This window comes from Larus michahellis, chromosome 6, assembly GCF_964199755.1.
Source record: "Larus michahellis chromosome 6, bLarMic1.1, whole genome shotgun sequence".
Taxonomy (NCBI): domain Eukaryota; kingdom Metazoa; phylum Chordata; class Aves; order Charadriiformes; family Laridae; genus Larus; species Larus michahellis.
The window spans coordinates 68,558,873-68,577,077 of record NC_133901.1 but is presented as its reverse complement, the minus strand read 5'-3'; the positions used below and the strand labels follow the sequence as shown (position 1 = coordinate 68,577,077).

General features: G+C 39.3%; 1 protein-coding gene across 8 annotated transcripts in view; it reads right to left on the bottom strand.

Moving 5' to 3' along the window:
- PLEKHA1 (pleckstrin homology domain containing A1) overlaps window positions 1–16,147 on the bottom strand; it is a 38,976-nt gene extending 22,829 nt beyond the window's left edge. For 3 of the 8 annotated variants that reach the window (XM_074591366.1, XM_074591368.1, XM_074591372.1), the window contains exons 1-2: window positions 15,959–16,146; window positions 702–862 (exon numbers count right to left, since the gene is read on the bottom strand). In XM_074591366.1, coding sequence (XP_074447467.1) covers window positions 702–842 — 141 coding nt within the window. In that variant the 5' untranslated portion in view covers window positions 843–862; window positions 15,959–16,146. Of the gene's footprint in view, window positions 1–701; window positions 863–15,596; window positions 15,703–15,958 lie in introns of those variants that run through there. The other 5 variants (XM_074591370.1, XM_074591369.1, XM_074591367.1 and 2 more) reach the window with 3 other exon arrangements.
- Window positions 16,148–18,205: the final 2,058 nt, after the last annotated feature.

The window sequence follows — 18,205 nt, the reverse complement described above, 5'->3', positions numbered from 1 at the left end:
GGCTGTTGTCCATCATGATGGATACAAGCTTTCCTCGTTCATGTACTATTCACGCGGTATTGAAGTCGTGAGCATCATTAGAAATTGCTTTTCAATGACTGATTCTGTTGAGGTAAAGGAATACACAACAGCTAACCAGCCCATGCAATGCAAGGAAAACTCCATGCTTCCACATAAGGTTCGAGGTGAATTAAACGGCCCGTGTAGTGAAACTCATACGTGATTCTGCTCATCTGGCTATATTATATAGCACTACCTACCGCCCGTGAGAACCTATAATGAACGCTCAAGACATTTAATAGAAAATAAACATAGCACAGCACAATTCAAAACTAATGACTGATTTATGTGTGGGATCAAATTCAGACTCCCGACTGATTTCTAAGTCTCCTGTCAATACTTAGATTCCACATGTTGGCAATTCACTGACATTCAAGTTGTTTTTAATGATTTATTATTAAGTGAAATTGGTAACGTTTTAAATAGAAATATGAACCATATTTTTTCTTTACAAGACTGCACATATTAGCAAAGGAGAAAAAACAATTTGCAATTATTTCACTCATGTAACTAATTCTTCTCCCCTAGCTTCCAGGTTGATAAGTTAATATTAAACCCATTTTTTCCTAAGTAAATCCGTTAAAAATCTGAAAAAGTTTAAACTGACAGAAGCCAGATAACTATTGTCAAGAACATCTCACCTGTGGGTTATCCATGTACCACACCAGACTGTCTTCTCGTGTGTCCAGAATGAAGTACCGCCGCAGAAATTTCCCACTATTCTCATTTTCTTCAATATCTAGGAAACCACAAATGCGATTCTGACGATCCACATAAGGCATTTCTGACCCTGAACATCACACTGCAGAACAAAAAGCATAGAAGTTAAGCAAAGTTCCCTGTTACTAATTTTAAGACTGTTCTGCGCCTACCCACAACATTTTGAGCAGTTTCAACTAGTAGCTTAAAGAAGTTTCCACAGAAGAGTAAGTGAAGCGTAGCTGTTTCCCCCCACTACCACTGAATTTTTAGATAGGTCTTTCTTACTTCTTTGAAGCGTATACTCAGGATATCTAATGCCCTAAGTGCAAACACACAAGTGGCAAATAGTAGATGAGCATCAAGACTAGCTTTTACAAGACCACTAAAGAATAATTAAAGATTCTCCTTCACAACTTGCACAAAGTTGAGATAATGCTAGGTTTACACTTCCTTCTTTGACATTGCCTTTCATGGTCAAGAAAGGATCTTTGTCAGCAGCTCTACTGTCCAACGTGATTTTTCATATTTTGCTTAAGCAAATTCAACAAAAAGGGTTTTAAAAACATTGTTCACATTCTTCTTTTCTCCTACAAAAAGAGCTTCACGTCTAACAATGTCTAAGAACAGACATCTTTTCATCCTTATACATTAAACAGTCAAAATGAAACTGCGTGTGCAGGAACAGAGATGTGAACACACTTGCTAGTCCAAAACTGAAATCCTCAATATCTACGTGGTACTAAGTTTGAGGGTGGTGAGCTTTTTTTTAATTTTGGGTTTGGGAAATTTTTTCCTGCCTCTTTTTGTTTTGCTTTTAAAAAAATAATAATAATAAAAAAATCTGTACTGCTGACCACCTATTCCCATTTTGCCCCCTTCACCTTTTACAGCTCTGTCTTACTGCAGGCTATTGCATCATTTTTTTTTGCTTCCTTTTATTTTACGGGACAGTCATTCTACCTTAAGAGCCAGCCTTGTAAGACTAAAGATAAATTTGCATACTCATCTAAAAATGGCAATAAAGCAACATTTAAATATGATAAAAATCAGGTCGATGCCAATCTTTCCCAGACATTTTGTTACTAAACTCAGAAATATACATATCCAAAAATATTAATATTAACATGAGACACAGAAGGTTTAAGCACTTCACACTTTTGATAACATCTTCCAGCTTTCACTATGTAATACAAGAGTTTCTTTTTAATATTTCTTGAAATTGTTTACATTTACTATTTCACTGCTTAAAGTTATATGATTTAAATCATTATATACACACACACCATGAGGCCGACACCTGATGACTATCTGTACCTAGCTATTGATACACCACCGTAAAACATGTTATACAGTTAAGCACATTAAAAAATATTTATTTTGGGGATTCAGATAGACAGATAAGCAAATGTTTATTCTGGAGGGATGAGAGATGCAAATACGTAGACATATGCTTGTATTTATTTACAGCTGTCCTTTTATGACTACTTAGAATATAAGTCAAATTTTGCTTCAATCGCTTTTAGAAACAATTTTTAAAAGTGTCTATTATCATGATTCTGATACCATATTGAGGAATTTCTAGTAAACTGTTTTAAATCATTTAATTCAATCTCTAAAATAACTAACCTTTTTTGTGCCCAACACCAAACTAATCCTCTGGTGTGAACTCAAGTGTGACACATTAAGTTTGGCATCAGGGCCCAGATCTAACAATCTTAATTCAGTAGTATTTCCAAAAAGTTTGCAAATAGTATTTCCAAAATAGTATTGGCAAAAAAGGAGACTGACAGTCTCTACAGTGATGACAGACTATTAAAAATATCAGTGGTTTGGGTTTTTTTAATATAAGCTATTAATTCCAAAGTTAAATGCATTTTTGTGTATAACGAAGTTAACACACTTTTGTTTGAGGTGCACAACGTTTTCTATATAGCTACAAGGATATTAAACATGTATAAGCCTTCCATTAAGCACTTGACTGATTTGTTTTTCTTTTCACCCCCAAAAGGCAGAAGAGTCTCCACATTTAAGGTATGCAATGACGGTTTAAATCTTCAAAGGCACAGGTTTGTTCTTAAAAAAAAAGGTAACATAATTTATTTTTTAAATAGATTCATAGAATTGTCTAGGTTGGAAGGGACCTTTCAGATCATCGAGTCCAAAAGGTATTAAGGTAATCTAAATTTTATTGGTAAGATCTAAGACAATTTCTGTAACTGAGTTATAGTTACAAGTAACAGCAAAAACAAACACTTGAGCACTCTTAAGACAATGTCATAATCGTAATAAACATTCATCAGCAATGCACGTGCTGCCTCTTGGGATCACTTTACACTGAAGCAACATCTCTCTATAAACACATCTGTAGCTCGGAGCAAGCTCAAGGGTAGCTATCCTCTAAATTATACCCCTAAGCAGGCAGAACTTGGCGTCACACATTGTTTTCATTTAAACAAATTTAAATATTTGTCATTTACCACTATTGTCCTCAATTGTGCCAGGTGGTCCCTCAACAGAATATACATCACTTCCGGGACACAATTTCAGCTTAATATCAACAGTTTATGAAGCCCAGAAAAGCCTCGTGCCTAAAAAAAGCAATTATTGGTCGCTGGTTTCCTGTTTGAGCAGGCTTAAGCTGCATTCTCTGCAGATGTGAAGAAAACGAGACAAGGAAAACTTGTTTTTGAAACAAGATACAAATTGATTAATTGAAGAAATTAAACAAATTGAATAAACCCAACTGAACGTTAAAGCATCTATCTTTCAAAAAACCTTTACGAAAAATGAAAGGAGGACACTCATAATGATGAGCATACAATTAGCTAAAGTTGAACTACTCCAATACTTTAAACTTTTTTTCCAGGGCCAAAGACAAAATTCAAAAGCTTTCGCTTCTTTGTCAATAAACCAATTTTCACAGAAAAAAAACCCCTAAATTCATACAGATTTTCTATTTCAAAGTACGATTGGCTAATTTCTAGCCTACAAAATAATACTATTTGCAGTTCCTTTGTTCTCTGATAAAAATATAGAATAAACTATCATTAATTAAAAAACTTAAGTTGTATGACGGCTGTTTTCTTGACATCAGTTTGAAATTCTTCAAGGGATTACTGTCATCTACCAGACTGATGCTCTTAAACAAGACATTAAAAAACCCTCTAACTTTATTATAAAATTGAAATCAAATATGAAATCATGCAACTGTTTTCCAGCTTTAGAAGTCTGCTTCCACCATATTACACCCTGGCAAGGTTCCACTGTAAATTAATACGAATTCTATTCGGCATTCATTAACAAACCACAATTTACAGTGCACACTAAAAAAAAAAATCAATTTGTTTCTTTCTTCCAGTTACTAAAGCAACTGAACACACACGACAAAACCATCACTATGACACTCTTCCTGGTAACTCCAGACTGAACAAAACCCAACAAAGACTGAATTACCACATTACTTCTAAAGATTCATAAAAGGAATTGCAGAACTCCAGCATTAATCCTTCAGTATACGAAGTTTGGCTGGAAGACCACCAGCTTAACAACTCACCAGAACTTCAACTTAAAAGGGTCTTCAGAACACGGATCCTGTCTTACATAGATAAGATTTATTTTTTCATGAAATTATTATTTCAAGTGATAATAAAAGAAAAATCTCCAAGTCTGTGTACGTTTACAGCTCTTATTACATGCACGCTTAACTTATTTTCTGCAGCACGGAACAGTGTAATAATTCTTCCGCCCACTTTTAGAATCAAATATGCTAAAAAGAGTGCGAGTTCTTAAAGAGAAAAGCTGAAGGCATCAAACAGATTACATACAACTTCATTTTATTTAGCTTTCCCTCCCCTGAGCAGGGCCGGGGGGGGGGGGGGGTGGTTGGGGAGGGAGGAGGCATAGGTCAATGACATAGTGCTACTTCAGAAAAAAAGATCCCTGTGGCCCATTTCCTCTCGGTTCTCGCCATAATCCACCAGAAGCTGAAATATTTTTGAAACCCCATTTTGTGGTGTATATTGACACTCATACGTAAGAATTCAGAAAACTCTCAGCTCCTTAAAATTCCTTCTCGGAGGGTTGTGTTATAATCCAAATAGGACGTCTCACTTATTTTTGAAGTCTTACATCCCTCTTTCCAGTGACAGTGTACTAATTTAAGGAGTTACATACCTCACCAGCCCAGCTTCTCTCAGATTTCCCCTCTCACCACTCTTTTCCTCTCGGGTATACCATATACCAACATTCCGCAACATTTATATCACAAACTGAAGGCTGCCCGACCTCCTGGACACTGCTATAAATAAAAATCACAGACCACCTTCTCCCAGTCTATAACTGTAAATGCATGACTGCACAACTAGAACCTGCAGAGGCACATAAGCATCTCTTCAACATTTATAAAAAACTGCTTAAACTCTCCTACATTCATTTGTATTTTTAGTTTCACACCAGCACCTGCTCTTGAGTTCACCTCCTTTACAGTTTGGTTGCAGCCTCTGTATCTTCAAGTACAAAGTCTATACAAAACTATTAAAGCAGCATGCAAGATAACTTTTCTAAGGCCCAGTTTCTCCTTTGACAGCTAATGCTTGATTTCCACAAACAGGCATAAACCACGGACCGCTGCCTTACTAGAGAAAGTGGAACTTTGCGTGAATAAGACGACCATGAAATAGGCTTTGCACTATCCACGTGGAAATTTGATTAAGAAACAAAGCAAGCTGAGCACTGCTCCTTAATAACTTTTAGCTTTAGTTTACATGTGTTTTCCCCAAGCTTTGTGTAAAAATTATTATTTTTATTTCTTTAATTTAGAGTAACACTTCTATTTCCTGCTATATTAGTGTATAGACATTTTGAACTTTAGATTTAGCTTACCGCAGGAGATGGATGACTTGGGCTTTCTTTTTCTAAGATTAAGAAACATACGTTACCTACTTACTCATCTCTATGAAATGATGAACAGCGTTCATAAAACTACACTTGATAAATATAAAATGATGGCATGAGTCATGCCCATCCCTCCTCCCCACCCCCCTTTTTCAGCTCTATTCTTTACACGAGCTCCATTGCCACAAAGGGAAGGTAGGCGGCATCCCCAGAGATCTTATTTTCCCTGCAGTTCCAGGGACAGCTTAATTATTGAGTGCTCTTGCCTTTTGCCTAGGCAATTACTATCAGCTTCCTGCTGTAAATCAGCTACTCTCCAGTTGGTCCTCTCTTTTACTGGCCATTTACTCCACTTACTGACTCCCAAGGGTAAAGGATGAGTTCAGACTGTCCTGCTTATACCTTGAAGAACACAGCAATGAAAGCTTTCCCCTCTTGCATACATCCAAGACAGCAAACCCTCAGAAAACCAGCTCAGAAGAGCCTCTGAAAACAAGTCACATAAATCTTCCAGGACAGTTGTTCAGACTTCTTTATTTTCAACCCCTTGAAAACCTTCCAGTAGAGGCAGAATACTGTATAGATAATTTAAACTGAGAGTCGATGTCTCTGCTCATCTTTCACAAACCCCTTAAAGCCACAGTCTCATAAGTACCCAAAACATGACAGAAAAACACTAATCCAGGAGCTGGAGAGATGACTTGGGTATGATTCTGATGACAACCAAAGATAATTTAGGATCAACTGTTTTAGAATTACACACTGAGCTTCTCTGTTTCCAAAAGATCCTTCACTGATTCGTTTTTGTTCTGGAGGGCACAACAGACACTGTATCCTTCTGTTAAACAGAGGAGACATGACTTTGATTTGCTAGAAGCATATGAAACTATTAGCAATATTTTAACTACGTCTACAAATGAGAACTGGAAGTCTCCAGGATACACTGCCCTCTAAATTTAGATACCTTCTCTAAAGTGGTCAAGAAGAAGGAAATAAGCAGCTGCAAAAGGCCAGTATTCACCTGGAAGAGAATTCCTAAGCATAAGAAGTTAATCTTCAAAATTAAAAAACCTGAGGTAAGTACCAGTAGCACTGACCTCTCCTACCCTTGATCGAACTATGAGGCATATGAAACAATACACCCCTCCCCCAGTACCTAATCCAACTTCCAACCAGGCCACAATATAAAAGAATCATCATTTGCACTGGTGAATCATCTAACAAAAACAGCAGTCTTATCTCGCATTTAAGTCTTACTCAGTCATCACTCTGTCTTCAAAATGCATCTGATCTGCTGTTTTCCAGGAAGACTTCTTGAATTAGGGTAAGCCAACTCTTCCCTTCTCTTCCAGTGCACCTCAGCAAGTCAAATGACTATGATTTTATTCCATGCTACTTAAATGCTACAGCATTAATCCTGGGTGCTTTCAACATCCATCTAGGTAAAAATTTCAGTATGTTTTAGGCAAAGACTGGAGTTCTATGGAAAACGTTCTGAAGTTTCCTGAATCCATCATCTGCTGGCCTATTTTCAATACTGGTCTACAAGTTCCACGATGGAACAGACTGGTACTTCCTCAAAAACTTTTGCAGGAATATCTGTAAGTGATGTTTCGTGCTCTTAATTTAGCTACTTTCATCTATTTTAAGGTACCTGCAACAGCAGCCAAAGGCTTTGGGATATGATGAAATGAGGAAATGTACTGCACAGGATGCAAAATTCCTCTCTATCATTGATCTCTTAAGACAGCCAAAACAAAAAACCTCACCTATTAATGGGTTTTGCCTCACTAAACAAGTGTTTTAATTGTCCCTCTAAAGACACGGAGCTAACACAAACAAAAGAAAGCATCCTCTGCAATGAGGCCATTATAAAAGACACTCTTGAAATGTATGTATTAATAAACTTCGGAGTGATGACTAGCCTAGAAAGCAATAAAGTAAAATGACAAAGTTAAAAGACAGTGAAAGAATGTGTTCAACAACTCAAAGTTTTTACAACAGTCAGTACAGTTTTCATCACTTCATATTAAGTCTAGGTAATACAAAGTTTCTCAAAATGAGATATAACCAGAGATGAGTACAACAGAGGAAAACAAAATACAGTTATAATAATTCACTTTGACTTATCTCATACAATCCTCAAAGCAAATTTTTAAAAGCTTATTAATTTCAGTTACAGACCAGTTAAAATGCTTAATAATGCAGGTTCAGAGTTGATTATTATTTACAATTCTTTTTAATATTATTATGGGCCTTTTGAAAAATTTAAATAAGTGCTGTATGTAAAACTCCACATATGACAAATTAGGTCCTTATTCTTGAAAATGCTTACATGCATTAGTCTATAGAAATTGTTCCATTCACGAACAACTAAAATTAAAATTAATCAGGGAATAAGCACGTTACTTATTAGGATTACTTATTATTCTTAGTTACTCATTAGTAAAAAAATCTGTTTCATTTCAATTACTAGTAAGTGTTTCACCCAGGCTAACCACTCCAAGAACTCAGATTCCATACACTGCCAGCTATTTCAAATTCAACCCAAACCTGTCTTCAAACATGAAAGGGCAAGAGTCTCAAAAGCATCCCACTGACTTTGCAGCACCAAGACTATCTCACTAAAACTACAAATGCTGATGAAGCTTATTTGATTTGAGGAAGTTCAACACAAAAAGGTGGTGAGGCTGGTTAAAAAAAAAAAATTGCCATTTTTGAGCCAGTGTTGCTGATTTCTTTCTGAATCCTGCGTACAAACTCAGCAGCAGAAACAAACATAGACTTTCTTCCTGGGAAGTATGTAAAAAAATCAAAAGGCCAGCTGGTTAGGAAATTAACAAGTTGAAAATACCTTTTTCAGTTTGCACAGAGTACTCTTACGCCACTAAAGAAATAGCAACATGTATATAAGAGTGTGTTAAATTAATCTTGAAAGTACTATTTAAAATAAAATTACGTGCCTCAGTAGCACCAAAATGTTGTCCTGAAAACATTGGGTAGAAGCCAAACAGAGGAAAACTTAAGAGAGCATTGCAGTAGTAAAAGGTTACCTTTTACATATAGATCCAAAGGCAAGTTCCAAGTTTAAACGCAAGAATATCATATTCAGACTAATTCCATTAAACGGTACATATTTAAGACACTCTAAAGCCAGAGTGATTTCACATTACATGTGTCTACTAGTAGCACAGCATATTACAGACCATCTGAACACAAGTTAAGACAACATTTAAGAACTTCGTCTACAGTAACCTCAGAACAAAGCAAGCAAGCATATTTTTTAATGCTTGTAACCAAACTGTGGAGTCTAACAAGGACTGTAAATAACTGATTTTTCAGTTCATTTAAAGTATCAAATAATGAAAAGAATGATGAGTATTTGGTTTGATCTTTTTCAAAAATGGAAAAGGATTTAATGAAACAAAGTAAGTAACCGATTATCAAATTCGATTTTATAGATCCAATTTAGACAATTCAATGCAGAATAAAGAAAATGCAATTGTTCACCTACATCAATACTTTGGGAAGGAAAAACTGTAGCCATTAAGATTTCACCTCACTGTTATTTTAATACTGTGGGACTTATGGTACAGACCACGTTCAGTTCATTGCATAAGCCACTAAATGGGACAAAATTCCTGCTGCTGCAAAGACTAGGTATCTCCTTCAGAATCTAGCTTACTTACCAATCATATTAGTACTATACAAGGATTCACAGCAATTAGGATTAATCTCAGAGCTCTTCAGTAAGCACAAGTTTAGTGGAAGTTCTTTAGGAAGAATAAGACTTTGTCTGTCTCATCTACATGAACCAATACTCATTTACAGAACACATGCCAGCTCCTGTTTACCGTGGTGGGAGGAGAAAATTAAACTCCCATCAAATGGCAAGGTTTTCAGGTCATTACCTTCCTCCCCCCCGCTTTTTTATTCTTCTTAAAGTAAGAAAATGAAATCCCACTCCAGTATATTTAATAAAAGTCTCGCCCGAGGCAGAGAGAAACCCCTTAAAATAAAAGCTTATCTGTAATGATAGGTTTTGTAGCATAGTGGCAGCACACTAACACTTCACTTGAAGCAAATACTTCATTATAACTTCTCACATGATTCTTTTCCAGCAGCCTTGGAAGCACGTCGTGAGCTCAAGGAACTGTCCTCATATCAGGTACAGCCCATGTCTGGTTGCTGACCTTCTTCCTTACCTTTCTTATTTGTGCAATGACACAAATACCAGTTTACTGCACAGCTGTTGTTCTGCACTGACACCGGTGTTTCTCAAAGCGTAAATTACAATGCAAATGGAGAATAACAATGCTCCACCTACAGAGTAATCCCAATACTACCAGGAAGTCATCAGGCTCCTGGCACTTTGCAGGATTGCTACCTGACCTATACACAGCAAGACGGAAATACTCCAGAAGAATCTCAAGTCCTGTGTATGTGCAACAACATGCCTGGAAATCCTGAACTTACCATGAGTATGCAACAGACTGTTTTTCAACACACTGTACTGCAGCATTCCCCCAAGAATGGAACAAATGAATCTCCCTAAGAAACCTTGCTCCTCCACCCAAATATCAGGGCACCAGCACAAACTAGGAAGACAGTATAAATAAATTACAGCACCTACAGCGAACTTGATTTAAGCGGGGGGGGGAGGGGGGAAGGGGGAAGTTAATGAGAGAAAAAAATATAACTAAAGCCTGAAGTCCTGAATAAGTAGGAACACTTCTGAAGCAAGAGCATCCTGCTACCTAACTTTGCAGCACTAGCACACATACAGGCACCGAGTCTACTAGCTATAGAAATAACTTGCTAGATGAATTATTAGTGCAGCCTAAGTTTCCATTTGTTATTATAAGCCTCTCTAAAGAGTTAACCAATATATTTAACAACATCTTTTGAAGTGCATTTTTAAGAGGACTGCGCGCTCTTACAACAAACCCAACAAGTAACTGTTCTAGCGCTTAACAGAAGAACACTTAATTAAGCCACTAGTCTGAACAAGTTCAAACATATTTTCTTGGACATGCGATGTAAATGTGGTGGGGACCAAAGCACTCATGGAGAGCATACACATCAAAATAATTACATATTAAACTAATGAATTTATCACCTGTCAGTATAGAGAGACTGTTCCTAGCCATGTTGACTCACAACAATGAAAACACATTTGCAAAGCTTGATAATTGCTGTCTAGTCTACATTTTCAGTTTATAGCAATGACAATACCATCTTATATTTCCCATCAGAGGGATTTTGAATTCAAAATACTTTTTATCTCTATAAAATTACTAAAGACACTGCTGTTTAGAAGTGGCTGCAAATTCTTTTCCCCCTTGGGGGAGTGGGGAGGTAAAAAAGCTGATCATTTCTCATCCTTTTTCACATGAAAAGACAATAAATCTGACAATTTAAGATATTCTGCCTATCATGCCAGCAGGACAAATGAACAAAACTGATAGCTAAAACATTTGGATCTAATGGTTAGCTAGAATTATAAGTGTTTTCCAAAGAAGAGAACAGCTGATAGAGGAACAGAGACAGCTTTGCTCTTGTTCCTTGTGTGGCAGAATCATAGTAGAAAACTTTTGCCTTTCAAGCAGACAGGTTTTTTAAGCATTGCTTTTACACTTTAAATAAATCAATGCAGGGCTTCTTCAAGTTTTAAGAACTTGCTTTCTCTCTTTTTTAAATGATACAGAGATTTCCAGTCAAAACTTCCCCCCCCTCCCCCCCCGCTTTTTTCTGATTTTACTCCTTCTGACTGGAGCGTACGCCAGCTTTAAACTTGGGCAGTGTCTTAGACCTCTCCCTCCTAGCACAATGGAGCTATATCCCCCATGTTACTGCCACACCTGAACACATCAAAAGCTGACTGACGTATCCTTGTAACACTTCAGCGACACAGAGAGCTGCTACTGCTCTGCAGTTTCAGTATGAGAACGGAGGGACAGAGAAGCAGCTTGTCCCAGGCCACACAGGAAGCTTTTGGCAAGACAGTGAGCTGAACCTGTTTCCCAAGTCCCAGAGCAGCAACCTCACCATTGAACCACCTTTCTTCTACATAAAATACCTGAAACTATTCAGATTTTCAAGGCAAAGGCATATGTTCAAACCTGAAAACTGTTTAAACTGTTGAATGCCACAAATGTCTACCAGACTTGCAACTCCCTACTTGTGCAGATAACATCTGTTAAAAGTAAGTGGCTCATACAGTTCTGCACCAGAAAGCTTAATAAGTTCCTTCTCCAAGATTAAAGAAACACCTACACATTCTAGATGCTTCTGCAAGTCCCTGGAGGGAGAAAATGCTGCTCAGTGCTGAGACAATGAACCAAGCTTCCTTCCTCAACAGTAACAAAACCCTGCTGCTTTACCTAGCACTAACAGGGAAGTGTTATTTATAAATTTGAGCCATATACGAATATGGCAAAATGTTTCTCAAAGTCTACAGCATATATCAAGATGATATTAGACTTAGATGTTTTCAAAGTCCTAATTTCAGAGATCAGTGTAAGAGTAGAAAAAAAATTTTGAAACAGCTCAGCCATAGCTCCCACTCCAATTCATTTCAGTCATTCTGTGCATTAAAGTGTGACTTCAAAACCTGAACTTGATCCGCACTTATTTCTCTGACCTCTTCAGCATTTTTTTAAAGCAGCTACATTATTTCTGTATGTCAGATAAGCTCACTAGAATTTTGATATTTATGTTCCTTATATAAAGCATTAAGAGCAATGCTTCTAGCCATGTCTTGTTGCATTCATGCTCAAAAACAAAAGAATACATGTACTGACTGTTGCATTTCTTCTATCATTTGTTTCCTGGTGGCATCTAAAGCACTTGCTCCACTTTGTAAGAAAGTTTTATGCTAAAGCCAGTCACCTAAATTCACATATTTTGGCACTGAAGTAAGTTACTATCTTGTATTTTCATGCAATTATACAACTACACAAAGGTTTATTTGGCTCCAAACCCCAGTAAGTATTTTCTAAGAATGTTTCTATTGTTCATAATTATCAAGGAAAAAAAAATAATCTTGCAAGATACATGCTCTTGTATCACAAGCCATTGTTTAGACAAACATTGACTTACAGCTGGATACAAGAAAGTGCACACCATGGCATGCAAGGAAACTTCTCACTTAGAACATGCACTCACCTCCCAATGCCGCTGGTTTGCTGCATTTTGAAGGAATTACATTTACTACGATAACTGTCAGCTTAATAACCAGGAACATTTAGTAATAAAGACATCGATGGAATTCTAGATCTACTAAAATAGATTAAGGATTTTGCAGGCCTGGCAGTTTGGGCTGTGTCCAACTCTACACTGGAGACTGTATTACAAGTAGATATCTGTTCACATTTCAGTAATGTCCTCAAGTTCTTCCTAATCTGTTACAGTCAATAAAAACTGACTTTTGCACTTCCCTTCTTCTACACTAACCCTCTGACATACAGTCAGCCTTTATTATTTCTGCTGATATAGCTCCCTTGTCTTCTGAAATAAGCCACAGCTACCTGGAAAAACCAAGGCCTTTTCCTTCATTCAGCTCTTTTCCTCATATACGCGCCTTCCTTATTCCCCATGTGTGTGCCTGCCTTCTGTCACTCAGTTACTACTCCCGAGGAAGAATAAATACAGGGGGAGAGGAGGAGGAAAAGCATTAAGATGCTTCCTATTTCCACTGGTTCTTCTTTGCCTATTCTCTAATTTATATGAAAGCATCTGCTCCTCCGAAACATTTAAACACTACAATATACCTGTCAGTGACCTATTGTGCACCTTTTTCTTTATTTCCACCTTTGAAACGCATAGCAATACAATGGAACATAAGGCCAACTGTAGTTATAAAACATAAACAGATTAAGAAAACAGATTTCAACTTTACAATTTACTAACTCAAAATTAGATTTTCTACACTAGCAAAATAAAATCACAATATTTAATAACTGCAAAAAAACCACATGAAATTGCACAAAGTTTTACTTTTTATGCAAAGCTGTCTCCAGCAGTCTAGTATTCAGTGATGTCTAACATACACAAAGCCCCCATGTATTATCTCTTGAATTATCACTTTCTGCAGCATCAGTGCTTATTCATCCACGAATTAAAAAAGCTCTCCTCCAAATATCAACCAGGCTAAGAATCTCTCTCTACCATGAGAAATTTCAGCCCATTTTTAACACTTACTCATGTGACAAACAGGAAAACAGCACTTCTGCACTTCTCTGCTTTACATACCTGACAGCTTTATGTATTGTTACTTGTGTGACTCTCACAAGTAAAAATAACAATCAGAAGTAGGAGGCAAGACTGCAGGGACCTAAAAGGCAAGTCCACTGTTCCAAACCCACTGTTAAGACTTACTAGAATGCAGCAAATGTCCTATGAATTTATCCAATGTGGAACCTCATAAGAACAAGCAATAAAACTTAAAGAAGTCTTCCTATACGTAATTGGATGTCTAGATCTTCAAGGACTACTGAATTGGCTTTAAAGTTGCACCTGTAACTCAGTTGTGAGATAAACTGACACAAGACGTCATCATACTTCATAACTACTTTCAAATCAAAAGTATTTAGAAAAAAAAACATCCTTACAACTGCAGTATAGTAAATTTATTATGACAGACCATACAGCCATCAGGCAAAGTTGTCACGCATAGCTCCATCTCAGTAAAGATGGTGTTTGTGCTGCATCATAATGAACGCAGACCAAATATAAAAAGGAAGTGGACAAATCAAAGAAAAAATAAAACCCCAACACAACACCCTGCTGGATTCAGCAGTGAGAAGCTATTCCTGGCACTTCGTAGGCCCAAGCTGTATGATCGAATATGGCTCTGTCTTCCAGCGTCATGTATGGGATTGGGTAACGGCAAGAGAACAGAAAATGTATCTTTACAGATATTATGGCCTCTTTTAGTAAAGCAAGCAATTTGTCAACAGGCAACAAAAAAACCTGATGCCATTCAGCTTACTACAGGCAGGGATCTCTAGCAGTCTCTTTAGAAGTACTATGCTTTTGTAAGAAGGTGAAGCACAGAGAGATCTAGTTCTTAAGAACCTAACAAATATTACACTCCCTCTCAGTTTTACCCAGATAAACAACACCATTCTGCTCATGCCTAATACATAATGCTCTGACTAAAAAATTAATAACTAAACTGTTTCCCACTTGCAGATAAACTGTTTGTTTGCTTGTTTTTAACTAACAGTGCATCAATCAGTCAAAATTAGATACACAAGTTTTAAGAAACAGGCCTCAAAACGGGAGTCTGCTCCCCAAAGTGAAATTGTTGTCCTCTTGATGTTACTTTGCAAACATTTTATGCAATAATATAATGCCTTTTATGAAGGTTATGCATTAGTTACACCTAGGGGAACTGCACAATACATAGAGCATTTAAGTCTGTGTTGTTAGTAGCATGTCAAATACCTATCTGGAATTTCACATGTGCTAAAGACTGCAAATCTGACAGTATTAGTTACAGTTTAACATTCATTTATAGTCAAGTTATCCATTTAAAGACAGTTTGTTTCAGTAAGTAACCAGCCCAGGTTACAACCACGCCAGAACACAACTCAGAGGCGCAGGCTTGCACTGCTAGTCACAGGCAACAGCTTTCCAAAGCCACCCTCTTCAGAACTAGCGCCTTCGAAAGCTAAAAGCAAGCCAGCCACTAAATGTTAGCAGTCCCAGCCGCACTCAGCTCCCCTCGGAGCTGCGGCTGGAGATTTCAATACCAAACGCGAGCACAACCGAAGCAGGCCCGGCCTGGCAGCCCACACCCTCCCAGGCACCATCACTGCAGGGCTCTGCCCAGATAAGATCGCTTCTTCCCATCATGCTCAAAGACCAAAGTTGAGAAGAAGAGAGAGGCGATGAAAAAAAAAAAAATATTACGGGTAATGAGATCATCCTCTTACCTCTGGGGATCTGACAGAACCTTGACTGCTTTACCAGGGCAATTATACCACGGCCTCCCCTACGAGGTGAAACACGGGGGGAGCCCCCACGCCAAGACGGCGACTTCCAGAGAGAAGGCGAAGGAAGAAAAAGGAGAGGGAGGAGGGAAGGGACGGGCACCAAGCAGTTACGACCGAGGAACCACACAAAGGCAAGAGGCGTCGAGGAAACAGGACAGTGCCCTGCCCGGCCGAACACCGGGCAAGCACGGAAGGAAGAGCATCAGCCCGGCCGGGCCGCCCCGTCGCCTCAGCCCCCCGGCCCCGCCTCAGCCTCCTCAGCCCCCCGGCCCCGGCTCAGCGCCCCGGGCCCAGACACTTACTGGAGTCCAGGGCAGTCCGGGAGCCCCCGTGAGGAGAGCCGGGCCGCCGAGAGACCCTCCGCCTCCTCCTGCCGCCCTTCCCTCCGGGCCCGGCCCGGTCCAGTCCGGTCCCCTCCCGCCCCCTTCTCCCTCCGAAGGAACTTCACCGCCTCCCGCCGCACCGACCGCGGCGACACCGCCCAGGCCCCCGCCCCGCCCCGCCGTGCGCATGTGCCGCAGAACGGCCCGCCCGGCGGCCCCGACGCCGCGGGGGATTCTGGGAGATGTAGTTCGGCGGGTCCCGCCGCGCAAAGCCTGATGGGAGTTGTAGTTCTCCGGCGGCGGGGCCTGGTGCTGCTGAGGCGGGGCCGGGGGTTAACGGAGCATCAGCCATTACACGAATGGCTGACACGGCTTATTTTCTGCAGCTTTTGGGTTTTTCGAACGTGTAGTTACTTTGATTTTAATATTAAATGTGACAGAAGGGGACCCGCAGAAAATCAGCCTGGAGAAGAGAAGGCTCTGGGGGGGACCATGTAGCAGCTTCCAGTATCTGAAGGGGCTACGGGAGAGATGAGAAGGGACTTTTCACAAGGGCACATACTGATAGGACAAGGGGTAATGGCTTCAAACTGAAAGAGGGGAGATTTAGATTGGATGTCAGGAAGAAATTTTTCGCTCTGAGGGTGGTGAGCCCCTGGCCCAGGTTGCCCAGAGAAGCTGTGGCTGCCCCATCCCTGGAGGGGTTCAAGGCCAGGCTGGACGGGGCTTGGAGCAGCCTGGTCTGGTGGGAGGTGTCCCTGCCCAGGGCAGGGGGTGGCACTGGATGATCTTTAAGGTCCCTTCCAACCCAAACCATTCTGTGATTCTACGAAAAGGAATCAACAGTTTGGATGTGTGGAGACTCTCCCCCTACACTCCTCGAAGAAAGTGTGTCAGTTCAGGTGCTGCCTCAAAGCTTTTTGAAGCCATCAGTCACTATGGTCCTAGTGGTGAATAACAATTTCCAGGAATGATATTTAACCCATTTTAATGGGAATTATCTTCTAAGCATACACTATATTTATACTAAAATGTTTAATGTTTTCCGAAACAGTAATTGAGATTTTTTTCCCCCAGTTTAAATCAGTGATATCTCTAAAAATAGAAATAATTTTAACTCAGGCATTGCATGTAAATACATCATTGTTTCAAGCTGGCATTTAACAACTGTACTTCACAGCGAAACAAAAGCTGTAATCAGAGCACAACAATAAAGGCTGAAGTCAGCCGCAAACAATGCCGTACCATTCCCATGGCAACTTTTTCCTATCAAACCCTGGCTGGGTCACACACTCTGCAGCTGCACGAGCCAGAAGCTTTTAAATCTGGACTCCATTCACAATTATTTGGACATTTTTTTGATGATTTTCACTTAACAGGGTTTTACTGGAGTGAATGTAAGACAAGTAACAGTAGCCAACACCACAACCCTCCCCTGCTTAGGTCCTGATTTGACATTTCTTATGCTGACACAACTATTATGACTGTGGCAGCTCATTAAATGACTGCAGGATGTGGTCTGCCATGGCACTGTGCGTGGAAGAGCCCTTTGTAAAAACGATGTGCCCTTTTTTGCAATCAAAAAGCCGTGCAATCAGAAGCCGTTTCATAAGGCACACACAGAAGGTGGCAGAATGAAAACTGTGGCAGTCTACAGTCTAATATGCCTTAACTTTCAAATACGCTTTCCGGCCTGCCAAAAAAGGTTTGAATAACCATGTGTTGTGATAACAGGACTCGGGAAAGGGAAAAAAAGATTATTACATTTAATATATTTTATTGGAATCGGGTAGCAAACTTCATATTGTAGTTTACCATAGTTTCCATCATGGAAGACTACTGCAACCCTCCTTTTGAGAAGACCTATTTCTCCCCATGTTTGCAATTTAGTGAAGGGACAATGAGGAATATAAAGAGCTATCTTTGCTTAAGCTGAGATACAAACTTTTAAAATAGCCATATTCTGTAAGTTGCGCTGTTCACAAAAGTATATTCAGGAAATAAGCACGTGGGGAACCAAAAGATGAAGAGCTCAGCCTTTCCCCGGTGCGAGATGGAGAATTCAGCTGCCACCGACGCAGCCTTTCCCCCATGAATTACACAGAAGGTGCAGGTGAGCCCAACAGGATATGTCTCCACGCTAAACCATTCAGGTATCAATCTTTGATGTCCAAGACAACCTTCTGCGTATAGAAACACAAATATAGTCGTCTCTAATGCCTCGAT